The sequence below is a fragment of the Acanthopagrus latus genome, chromosome 8 (genome assembly GCF_904848185.1).
Source record: "Acanthopagrus latus isolate v.2019 chromosome 8, fAcaLat1.1, whole genome shotgun sequence".
NCBI lineage: Eukaryota > Metazoa > Chordata > Actinopteri > Spariformes > Sparidae > Acanthopagrus > Acanthopagrus latus.
This window is the reverse complement of record NC_051046.1, coordinates 21,475,864-21,488,423: the sequence shown is the minus strand read 5'-3', so window position 1 is coordinate 21,488,423 and position 12,560 is coordinate 21,475,864. Positions and strand designations below refer to the sequence as shown.

Genomic DNA, 12,560 nt, shown 5'->3' with positions numbered 1-12,560 from the left:
GCCCTGAAAACCAATTCATATTTGATTTCTTTCATTCTGATTGCATTTTATAGAAATGCGACGTGATTGGCGTCTTGATCAGAGTACAAAAACTCTCCTCATTGAGAAGCGGTGAAGGAGACAAAAACAACAACAACAAAAAAAAACACATCCAGAGTGAGCACCACACACAAATCTATGTCGGGGGGACACACACATTCTCCTGATCGCATGCAGCTCGGACTGACGGTGGCGGACATGTTATGAACGGACAACGGTCAACATGTTCGGAGATGGAGAAGTGTTGCAGTGTGTCACCACAAATGGAGCCTACATAACAGTGTCACATGTCATTAATAAATAAAAAAAAAGAAAGGAAAAAGGAAACTACAGTAAATCTAATACCTGATCTTCTTTTGTGCTGTTTGGGTAACGTATAAGTACCTTTATACAATCCTTTAAGAGAGTAGAGTAGTAAACAAGTTAAAACATACTCAAACACTTGACTGGAGAAAACAGCTGATGGGGAAAGTGAATAGTCACTAAGTTGATGGGAAAACGGTCCAAATTGAAGAGTGCATGCATTTGCATTGTAAAACCCTTTCGCTTAGATTCGATCACTGTCACCATTAAGTAAATTAGGACAGAGCTAGCTGTCAGCTCTGCTAAGGACGACCTCAGAGCCTTTCCTCGCATACAAAACTCACATCATGCAAATAATGTGTGTTATTGCTACTGAGCGCGAGTCATGCTTCACGCGCTTATAAAGCGGCGGCGAATAATGAACCGCGCTGCTCCCCTAACAAATAATGTATTCTTCATCTCGCAAGCACATCGTCTGTGATAGTCCCTTGTCATGAACAATTTGGGTTTATTACTTTAGAGGAAAAAACAAACAAACATGACTTTCTGCACACAAATCTATGCGATGAAATATGCTTTCAGCACGGCCAAGTAAGAGGTAAATGCAAGACTGTGGTTTTAAGACGATCTGAACGATCGCAGGGGGACCGCTTTCCTGAGGTAATGCAGCTCTAGCCTACGTCACCTTAATCATCGCTATTATTATTATTATTCCCCTCGGAGCCGTAGGAAAGGCTGAACTCATATCATATAAAGATAAAATACGGTCTCACAGAACCAGCGCTGACACAAACACAAGATTTAATCGTCATATGTTCAATAATTCACCAACTAAAATGTTAATGATAAAGAGTTATACGTTATGAATCGAACTACGCCCTCTAGCACACTCAGTACGAGCTTTATGTCTATCTACAGTTGCATTACGGATACACCGCGTTGCAAGGGATGGCTGGAGTTGTTTAAAAAAAAGAAAAAAGGAAAAAAGAAAAGATGTATGGCGTGACAAGTCGTTACCTGCTTCTCCTCGCAATGCTTTCTCCACAGCTACACCCCTCTCCTCCAGCTGCCTCTGCTTCTCCTCCACCTGCTCCAACTGCCTCTGGATGATCTGAAGAGAAAAAAAAAAGGGCAGGTCAGAGTAGAGTTATTAACGAAGAGCACAGAGGCTTAAACGCAGTCTCACTCAGACACACACAGAGAGGTTTAGTATGAACAACTTGACTTGTCGTGGAGGGAAGCGTGGAGAGTAATAACGGTCTGCAGTCCCACTAATGGCAACTCGTTTGTCCGTGAAGTTTCTGAGGGAGGCGGATGCAGGGGTTAGCTCTAACTCTTGACTGATGTAACAGTTTAGCCTCATTAAAAATAAATGTCTCAGGCTGCGACGGGAGCGCTGCTAATTAGAACGTTACTGATGTGTACAAGTACGCAAGCCGGTTTGCATGACAAACGGTATTTCGTACTTTTCACAAAGGAAAATATCTATCACTATTTCAGAGTTCTCCTCTCTTCAGCCCACATCTCAGCACTCTCCTCTGTTATTGGTGCTGGCGGTGGCTGGCAATGATAGAGGGGACGCAGATAAATCGAAATTAATTAATGTTAATAATTTATCTTAGTGACCGGATCGGTGGCGAGAATCAAAAGAAGTGGTGGGGCTGTTGGTTAATTACTTTCTGTTAAGCGCCGTTTTTGGAGGCAGAGACCGGAGCTAGAAAAAGCAGCGGGTACGACAAGTCAAGTAGTAGTAGTTTAAATACTTTTAAATTTCTGTTGCAAGGGTCACCATCATTTATAAATGGTAAATGTATGGTTAATTAAACTTAAGTCTAAAGTTATTTCACTGTTAACAATACTACACAAGCCATTTATTCAAGAATTATCTACTGTGAAGTTGCACCTGATGTTTATAATACTTTATTATTTGGCTGGCCATTACAAACCTTTATGATTTATAAATGGTTTACGAAGCATTTTGCTGTTTGTTAACAGTGAAAAAAACTACAAATGAGGCTTGGGCAAAAATTAGATATGATCAAATATCAACATATTTGATGTCTTAAGCAATTTCTTCTCCGCAATGTCAGATATCGAAGCTGTGTGATTCTTCACCTGGCAGGAACTGCTCTGACCCTATGTCATGTTCCAATTTGATTTATTACACTGTTATTCATTCTTTGCTCTAAAGTTCTAAATTGAAAGTTTTTATTTCAATATCATTAATAATAAAAATTCATATTATTTGGATAGTTGAAAGTGTCGCATGTGATCTGCAGTTGGAGAGGTAAAGACGTAAACAGCATATCAACCTGTCAATAAATAACTTAATTTGTATTGCATGATGATAGAATCATCCACCCCGTTATTTGCATGACACAATACTGTGATGTGAAATTTTAGATTTGGCCCCAGCCCACTATTGACTACATTTTTATTAACTTTAAATTGAACATGTATTTTTATGGTAATTGTAGTGTTACCAAAATAAGTGCACCCAGTTTTAATCTGAAGGACATATTTAACACTTTTTAAATTATAACTCTAGGCAAGTGTTGTAGCTTGAGCTCCGGGCCCTACCTTCTCAATGCATGTGTGTGAGGATGCAACAGGAAAATGTTCAGAGTTTAACGTAAAAGTTTTCCTTTCCCCTCGGTGTTGAACTTTATCAGCGCCACGCAGCAAGAGGAGCTCAACAGGAAAGCATGGTTTTGGGCTCTGCAAATAGCCACGAGAGGGAAGTGTAATTCGGGCCAGCTAACCACAGCTCCAGGAGGAGAGACTTCGGCTGTGGCTCAGCTGCTGAGTCAGTGAACTGGGAGCCTGACTGCAGACTTACGACATCAATCACAGTGGATTTCCTAACCAACAGTGGGATCTGGCCACACTGCAAGAGGGCTTGAGACACACCAGAGTCAACATGTGGTAAGGAAAATAGAAACACTGGCTAACATTCCACACTGTGATAACATAGCCCATCTCTCGCAGGGCGGCAAATGAAAGTCACCGTCACTGTCGATACATCTGTTGATTATTTTCGGTAATAATTGGTTTGTTGTTAAGATTACAAACGTGCAGAAAAAAAAAATTGAGAAAAACATCAATCAGTGCTTCTGAAAGCACGACATGACATCCTCACATGTCTTGTTTTGTTAAAATAAGCAGCTGGAATCAGTCCATTATGACCTACGAAATTGCTCAAACTGATTAATCAGTTATCAGTCAACAACTTGCAAGAAATGTAAAAGCGCACAACTATTTGGTTATCGCTCAACCGTTGCAGCTCTCACTCAAAACCACAAAGGTGGAGGCGACGGAAGAGCGGGCAGAGGATGGCCACAGGTCGCTTACCTGAGCTCTGTGCAGCCTCTTCAGTTCCTCCTGCTTGGCTTGTCGTCGCGCGGCTTTCTGGACCCTCCGCGTCAGCTTGGCGTTCAGCTCCTCCTCTGTGTACGCTTTCTGATGCAACAACAAAAACAGCGGGTCAGAGACGTCTCAATCACGAGCCAAGCTAACATGAGGAGTTGGCTCTGTGGGGGGCTCTGGCCCTTCGGGAACAGGAGAGGAGGGGGAAACTCTGATTAGACCTTGCAGAAGGCGAGGGACAACGTCGACTAGCACGATGTAATCTGTCTCGGAATATTTTAAACTTCACTACACATCTACAGGCTCCTCTAGGCCTATGAAATGGCAACATAAACCATCTTAGAACACAATGTGACACATACATCAACTTCACTGCCGCTCTCAGCTTGGTAATCGTTCTTCACATTATGACATCATCCAAATTTATGATCAGTGCAGTATGTGAATGAGCAGGGGTGCTTTCCCCGTATTAGCCGACTTGTAAGGACATAAAAAGCTGGCATAAATCAGGAGAAAAGGAGAGAAGAGCACTGGAGAAAAACATGTCAAAGGCTGGAGGAAAAAACGGCGCCGCAGTGACAGATAGGCAGGTTAACGTCATACCAGTCAGAGAGAAACAGCCCCTGATATTAAAAAAAAGATGCCGAGTGTATCACTGTGACCAGAAGAGCGAGCCGTGAGAGTCGAGTTTCAACAGAGCAGAGAGTGAGTGGGCGCTGCCGTCACATGCATCCAGAGAGGACGGTTAGTTTGAGGCCAGATGCACGTAAGGTGTTATTACTGGCACATGCGCAGAGGGCTGGGGGCGGGGGGGGGAGGGTGGGTGAAGAGGTGGTGGTGGGGGAGGTTTATCAATGGGAACATATGTAATACTACCTTTGTGGCGTACGATCTCTTGAACGCCAGTGCGTGAGGGACATAAACAGACTTTGGGGGAGACAAAACATAAAAAAGGGGAGGAAAACAAACATGATACAGATGATATGATTAAATGGGTTAATGATTATGTAAAAATAAATAAATAAATAAATAAATAAATAGAAAATGGTCAAAATAAAACAAAATAATCCAGGTGGTACAGTCAAAAACAGGCAATGTTAATATCCCACACCAAAACAACAAATGGCAGGGTGCAGTGACTTTTTATATGTCTGTGTTAATCAGAAATTAGTCCAACAATTAAAACTCATATTGAAAGAAGACTGATGTTCCAGCTTCTACCACCTAATCTAAGGTTTAAGAGACCTGTCTTACCCTGAAGCAGGGAGGCAGGTCTGTTAATACTCTACAGGACTACTTCTAATACACTGTAAAAACTAGAAACACCACATCAGTCACTACAGACGATTCGACATGATTCCTCTGGGTGCTCTCATTGAATTAACGCCTTGCAGGCATGACACAGTCTTAACCTTTTGGTAGTGTGAGGTTGAAATTCACATCGATATATTATTGAAAAATAACAAAATGTCAATTCACACTCCGCATACAATCATCAAAATGAGGAAAACGAAATGGGAGCGCGTCTGAGTTTCTTCGATGTGTTTACAACGCCTAATGAATTCATGCCTCTGGCCCTGAACTCGACTGTATCTATCTAAACCACCAGAAACACACAAACACAGACTGGGCAGCAGTGGGGGGGAAACACTTTTTTGAATTTCAGCCCATCATAACGAATGCAAATTGATTCAAATAAAAGAAGCTCCGCTTCAGAAGTGTTGGTTTAGTGCGCTGAAATTCTGCACAGAACCAAATCGGATCCGTGCCGCCTGCATATTTAATGAGTCTATCATTTTCCTCCAGTAATTTTGCAAATGGATCTCATCAAGAGATCATTTAACATATCACACTGCAGTGCCGGACACCTTCGAAAATGGGGTTTCATCATGCTTTGGTTGCATGAGTTGCTCAGAGGTCAGACTTGTAATCGTTCTTTATTCTACTTTAAAAATGGGTAATTCAGAGTATTAAAAGATTCATTTGAGGTCAGGCTAAAAGCCACATGCAAGCCTTTTAAACTCACCACTGGTGGACCTTTTTGTATATATATTACAAAATGATGTTTGTATGAAATTCAAAATCATTTAACCCCCTTTCCTGCACAATACCTCCTCATCGTCTTTCTCCTTCTCTCGGTCAACCTCTTTCTTCCGCTCTCTTTCTTTACACTTCTCTTTCACCCTCTTTCTTTCCTTTAACTCCCTCCTTTTCTCCTTCACCGGTTTCTCCTCCTTTATCGCTTCCTGCTGCATGCCTGACACTAGGTCAAAGATGTCCATGTGCCGCTGGGAGTGGAAGAAATTATTTAAAGAGGACACAGAAAAATGGATGCAGAAGATGTGATGCAGGACACGTCGAGCCTCGCTCAGCCTGGGCCTCGGACGTTCAAGATCATATTTCAGAACACCCACTGACTGACGCGTCTTATCAAAAATGTGTTCAGGCTGGCTTTGCGAGGCTTTACGTGTCAAAATAGCTGATGACAATGATGTGACGTGTCCATCAGCATCTGTTGTTAACTCACATCTGCCTTTGACTTCTGTGAGGACCTCTCCAGAACATCGTCACAGGACAGGTCTGAGTCCTCGGAGAAGCTCAAGTTTCTGCGTGATTTCAAGTCTGTGACAAACAAGAGGCAGAGTGCAGAAGTTTGAGTGTTGTTCTTGAAATGTAACTCATATATGCTACGCTCAAAACCTGCACCGTATCATCTTTCTCACCTGACGATTTCCCAAGAGGTGACGTTCTCTTCTTCCCAGAGTCCTGAGTGGTGGAGCTCGAGGACGGCGTGCTCGGACACGATTTATCGTCCTTCTTCTTCTTGTCCTTCTTGTACCCTGAGAAGACGGCCTTCCACAGCGACTTGTGTTTGGGCGGCGTCTCATCCGTGCTGGAAAGCCTGCTGCTGTCGTTCTTGGCCTTTTTCTCTTTCTTGTTCTTGCGCGGCGAGAAGAGGGAACTTCGTTTCTTGCTCTTGCTCACAGTGGAGCCGTCGGAAGAAGCCGCCGAGCTGTCCAGACTCTTGTTGCTGCTGAAGAAGCGCTCGGGTATAGTCTCTGCCTTCTTCGACTCCAGAGCTTTCACGGCTGATGTCTTTGGAGATCCGGCTGACTTTTTACTTTTTACAGCAGCGTCCGGGGTCACGCTCCAGGCCACCTTAGGTGAGGCACCCTTGTCGGTGTCAGATTCTTTCATTTTGTTGAGCTGCTTGGCCATGGCGTCTTTTAAAGCCTGGCTCTTGATAGACTTTTCTCTGGCCCTTATTCTCTCCTCAGCGATCTCCCTGGCCTCTGGGGAGAACTGAGTTTCCCTCTGGGCTTTAAGCGGCTCGTTGACTGGGATATTGGGTTTACCATTTTCCATTGCTAGAGCCAGATGCAGGGGAGGTCTGTCCCTGCTTGGCTTGCTGGTGGGTGGAGTATAGTACTTGTTCATGCTCACGTCTGGTGTGCGCTCATCGTAGGTCTCCTCCACGTCATCAGCAAACGGTATCTCCTCCACCGTCTCCACAAACGACTTCCTCGCCTCCTCTTGCCGCGGCTTCTTTTTCTTCTCCCTCATGACGACCACCGGAGGCATTTCTGGTACTGCCTGAGGTGAGGAGACTTTTCTGGGGGCAGGTGTGGGTGCAGACACAGGGCTCAGCTGGGTCCTTGGTGCAGGAACTGGACTCTTGGCCTTTGCTGGCTCTTTGGCACGCTCAGTTGGAGGTTTGTCTGTCCCGTTGCTCCAGGACACCTGGTGTCTCTGCTGCCTGAACACGGCTGGAGACTGATTAGCAGGCACAGGTGGTGGCGGACTGGAGGGCGGGGTGAGCATGGCCGAGTCCGAAGTGTTGTAGCTGTCACTGTTTGCCGTCTGGCTCGTGGCCATGCTCCCATTCAAACCCAAGCCAGAGCTGCTGCTGAGGTCCCTCTTGTCAGAGCCATTACTCTTCAGCTCCGCAGGAGCCAGGGGGGTAATGACCTGACCCTCCAGAGTGATGTTGAGTCTGCGAATGACGGTACGGCCAGTAAAGGTAGGCTTCTGTTCCTCCATCACGTCTGGAGTCTGTGTCTTTACAGGGGTGATGTCCAGTGCTGGAGCTGTGATGACACTCTTCTCTAAGATTTTACTACTGCGATCCAAAGGAGTCAGACCGAGGCTCTTCCTGATCTCTGCACTCTTGAGCCAAAACTCCTCAATGATATCTGTCTTTTTAGATGGCGTTTCCTCTGTTGAGGACTCTATGGACTGTGACTGCTCTTTGTCTGCTTTGGTCATGGGCGTCGAAGTGACCCCGGGGACAGGCTGAGTCCTGACGGGAGAGTCAGAGGTGAGGGGTGACGAGGGCTCCTGGCAGGGCAAAGGCTGAGCACAGATCGGAGAGAGGGGGTTGCCCGTGAGAGGGCAAATAGAGCGGTGGGGGTAGACAGGAGATTTAGGCGTGCAAGTCTCTGGCAGAGGGGTGGGCTGAGAGCGGATCGGGGAGGCAACAGGTGACCTGACGGGCGACCTGACGGGTGATCTGACAGGTGACTCGACAGTTGGCTTGATTGGAGAGCTGATGGGTGTTTTGGTGGTGGAACTGGGCAGGGGTGAGGCGGGGACACTGACAGGGGAAGCTGCAGCAACAGCTGCGAGAGTAGGCGAAGGGACGGGGGACGCATCCTGGACTGGAACTGGAACAGGTGAAGGGCACAGTGGGCTCTTGGCAGCTGGAAGAGGAGAGAACGGTGTCCTCTCAGGCTCTGTTTCCTCAGGTATGAACGGCTCTGGGAAGAAGCGGGTGTTGGGAGACTTGACCAGAGTTATCTGGTAAAAAAAGAAAAGCAGCAGAGAAGATCCCGAGTTAGTCAAACTAACATCACATACTTTCAGCTTGAGAAGTGTGGAATCGTCTCACCTGTGTTTCAAGCTCCGGAGACAGTTTGAGAGGGGACAGAATGACATCTTCTTTCTTCACAGGGCTGACGCTCGTTGGTTCTGGAAACACAAACAACAAATCGTTATTGCTACTCATTTGTGTAAAACTATATTTGAGAGATCAGTTTAGAGGAATTATCTGTGACATGTACCGATACTGGAGGACATTTTCAGACTCTCTGATTTCCTTTCCTCCTCAGGGAGCACTCCAGCATGCTCTGACGGATGCAGACGAGCCTCGGCTTCTGCATCTGAAGGGATGTCATCTGGAATTTAAAGATAACAATGTGAATTATTTAACTGTTTCACAGCTTTATGACTTTCATTATTCATGTCCTTTTATTGAAATGGAGTGGAGTTCTTTGTGAACCACAAATGTTGCCAAACAACTGATGGATTCATTATTATTCGTGTTATTTTGACTGCTCACCCTGATCCATCTCTGTGCCTGGCTCCATATCAGGACTGTCTGCTTCTGCCTCCAGGTCCTCCTCCTCCTCCTCCTCCTCGCAGGGCTCTAGCATTACAGAGAAATGGCAAAAAAAATTAGATGATGGATTTTCTCTTCCGTTCATCAGTGAGAATTTTTTCAACTTCCGAACAACTTTCACTGAACTTTTCTCAAAAATGTTAATTTGTTTTGCTTTAAAAAAAAAAAAAAAAAAAGCACCTGAGTTTCAATAAAAAAAAAAAATCTATCAAGACCACTTTTGAAGAGTGGAGAGTAGATAGAGGAAAAAATAAATGGCTGAAAGAGGAAGAATGGCCTTCAAAACCAAAATCAATTATTTTCTTTCTGAAGGCCGCTTTAAGGACAGCAAGACAAAATCAGACGTTAGCTTTGCAGATTAATGACATCACACACTGTAGGTGTGACAATAAACACGAACAGAAGACGGGTGCAGAGGAGCATTAGTTAAAAGATACATGCAGCGCTCCATTTTGAAAATAAATGGATGACATTTGAACCGAGCAAAAGCACTACCAAAGTGTTAATGACACTGGTCAAGAGACGAGCAGCAGTCCTTCACGTGAACCAAATTTGTTGGAAGAGACGATTTTTTAGATAATACTAAAAACCCACGCCGTGACCCTCACGGCTAATTCATGCATTTTTGAAATAACAACAAAACCTTAAAAGACACTTCTGCTCAATGTACTGAGAGAGGCCGTCGTTCAGGCCAGTGCAAAGCAACAAACTAAAAGAACATTTGATTGTAGAGGCTCTGAACACGAGGAGATCTTTATTATGCTTTTAACCCTGAACACAAGTGCTGCCTGCAAATTCAAATAGATGTGTAAGACTCTCATTAAATTCATTGAGTTAAAAAAAGTTGACACGGTACACGAAAAGCTCACCTTTGTGCAAGTACAAGTGGCATTAAAGGGTTAGTCCAAAAGATGTAACAACAGCGATAGCAGATTCCAAGTGATATACCTCACGCAGCACACATCAGGGCTGGAACCACTGCAGTGTGCAAGTGTTTTCACGTCGTGAGAACTCTCTGGAATAGATTACATTGCAGTGCAATGTGCAACTGGTTCCCAACCTTGAGGTCCAGACCCTCACTAAGAGTCACCAAAGAGCTGGAGAGGGCTGCATGGTTTTCTTCTAGTTAAAAGGGTAATTACACCAATTTTACACATCTGATAAACTCACTGGATAAGTCTCCAGTGATCTTATTCAGTGGCTAAGTTGCACGGTGGGTAATGTGAGTGCCAGTTTTTTTTTTTTTTTTTTAAAGCAGTCCACTGGTCTAGAATTGAACTTGTAACAGACACTTTAAAAACAGATACCGCCTTTTTAATTGTACACATTCTTCTTCCTTTCACCTGTTACCTTTTTACGATATAAACTTAAATAAATCCCAGAGGATAAAGGTTCGATGAAGAACTGAACACAGGCTATATTCACATCATTGTTCTCAGGAAATAATTGACTCAAAATTGTTTCATTTACTTGTTTTACACAAACTTCCTGCAGTTATCGCACCCTCTGTTCGGGATAATTGTATAATCTATCAACCGTTCTGCACCGTTACTGTTATGCACTGATTAATGAATAAAAACAAAAAATATCCATAAAATGTTTCACTTCGTAAAGAACCATCAGTTTACTCAATGGTAGAAAAGGCGTAACTGAAGATAAGGTTGGGAGCCACTACAATACACTGCGTGAGTTAAGAGAAAATACAAATTGGAGGTTAGGGGCGGTTGGATGACAGATTGAGAGGTGAAAGGTGAAATACAGGTGTTGATGTGACCCCAAGAGGGCGGAGCTCTTGAGCCGTACAGCATGCATGCTTGTGAGTTCACTGGGCGCCGCATGTGTTCCTGCATGCTCCAGGAAAAATGCCAGCTGATAGACAGATAGAGCCTAAGACGGGATGCCGTGATCCCTTTTTTAAGTCTGTGCTACCTCCAGACATGGACTCCAACCAGACTCTCACTGCCTCGTGTCGGGCGGACGTGTGGGCAGGGGCTACGTTCAGACCAGAAAGATACAGAACAACAAGGGGATAGATGGCAGGGAAATAACAGTGAATTAAATTAGACACATGGGAAAGAACATAGCAGAACACAAAAGAACAAAAGCAGAACAAAATCAAAAGAACTGACGAGGGGGTTACATGGTGCATTGGGATGGTTGAACAGCTTTTTAAATTCAACCCAGAGGACCAACAGCAACTCTGAACGACAAACTGAACACAAAATTAGACATTCCAAGACAGAAAAAAACAACAAAAAAAAAAGGAATGGGACAAAAAAGTACAAAATCAGAGATGATTAAAAACAAAAGGTGTGTTAGTCGGGGGAGGTGGTTCCTCCTGTCACAGACACAGACATACAAACAGAACAGCAGCAGCCACATCGGTGAAACGGGACACCCTGAATCTTAAATCTGCGAGGCCTACATCTCGGGATTCGGCCGGCAAACCCCAAATCCCAGGCGATCAGCTCCTCTGGGTGGGTTACCTGTGGAGGAGGGCTGCGTGAGCTCAGAGGGTTGGGATAGTTGGGAAGCTGAGGCCACCTGGCCATCCTTGTCTCCCTCAGAGTCCAGGTGTGTTCTCACCAGACCTGGAATGGTCTGGGGGTCCACAGGCTGCAGGACTTGCTGGATCTGCAGGTTCCTTGCTAAATGGGGGTGTCAGCATATGGTGTAGTGTCGCGTGTGAGCCAGGAGATCAGAGACAGATGAGGAGAGATGACGGCATTTGTGCAGGTGAGGTAGAGAATTATAGAAGAAGAGAGGAGGGAGAGAGACGAGACAAAATGAAAGAGAGAAGGCAGAGAAACAGTTAGAATACAGTAGCGATAAAACTGATCGGGGGCGAGGTACAGGGAGGCTGCATGCACTACACTGCAAAAAAAAAAGTCAAAACATACAAGTTGAAAAAGGAAACAATATCCATCTGTTAAACAGACAAATTCTGCCACTCAATACCAAACCATAACCGCAGAGCCTGGAGGGAAAACACAAAAATCTGACATTTATCAGATTAGTATACTGAAGCCTTGAACAAAAGGGAGGCATTTAACAGCAGAGTAAATCGACTTGCAATAAAAGAAACACACTGACAAACACAAACCAACAAACCAAAAAGATAAAAAGACAAAAAAAAGGAAAAGCCTATACTCTTATGTATAAATATTGTATAAATCCTCGAAAAAGAAACCCAAACCAGCCAGGATTAGATATCACGCTCAAAATTACTGCAAACACATCCACAGGCAGTTCTGTTGCTACCTTTAAATGTACCAACATCCTCTTCATCTGTGAGGTACTTCTCCAGCCAAAGGCCTGACTGGAGCTCTCTATCCCAGGGGCAGTAATCCCCCTCTGCCAACAGGGGGAGACAGACGCCCAACCACAAAAAAAAACATACAGATACACACAAACACACACACACACAAAAACACATTGAACATAGAGGGAAGTA

The 12,560-nt window shown here is 44.4% G+C and overlaps 1 protein-coding gene across 30 annotated transcripts in view; it reads right to left on the bottom strand.

Moving 5' to 3' along the window:
- The window catches only part of mical3a (microtubule associated monooxygenase, calponin and LIM domain containing 3a), a 94,444-nt gene that overhangs the window by 11,839 nt on the left and 70,045 nt on the right, over positions 1 to 12,560 (bottom strand). For 16 of the 30 annotated variants that reach the window (XM_037107998.1, XM_037108001.1, XM_037108002.1 and 13 more), the window contains 13 exons: positions 12,368 to 12,460; positions 11,593 to 11,754; positions 11,036 to 11,098; positions 9,047 to 9,133; positions 8,769 to 8,882; positions 8,597 to 8,676; positions 6,432 to 8,505; positions 6,236 to 6,330; positions 5,820 to 5,996; positions 4,585 to 4,635; positions 3,694 to 3,801; positions 1,360 to 1,453; positions 385 to 435 (listed from right to left, as the gene is read on the bottom strand). In XM_037107998.1, the coding sequence (XP_036963893.1) occupies positions 385 to 435; positions 1,360 to 1,453; positions 3,694 to 3,801; positions 4,585 to 4,635; positions 5,820 to 5,996; positions 6,236 to 6,330; positions 6,432 to 8,505; positions 8,597 to 8,676; positions 8,769 to 8,882; positions 9,047 to 9,133; positions 11,036 to 11,098; positions 11,593 to 11,754; positions 12,368 to 12,460 (3,249 nt within the window). The remainder of the gene's footprint in view (positions 1 to 384; positions 436 to 1,359; positions 1,454 to 3,693; positions 3,802 to 4,584; positions 4,636 to 5,819; positions 5,997 to 6,235; positions 6,331 to 6,431; positions 8,506 to 8,596; positions 8,677 to 8,768; positions 8,883 to 9,046; positions 9,134 to 11,035; positions 11,099 to 11,592; positions 11,755 to 12,367; positions 12,461 to 12,560) is intronic. The other 14 variants (XM_037108006.1, XM_037108010.1, XM_037108029.1 and 11 more) reach the window with 10 other exon arrangements.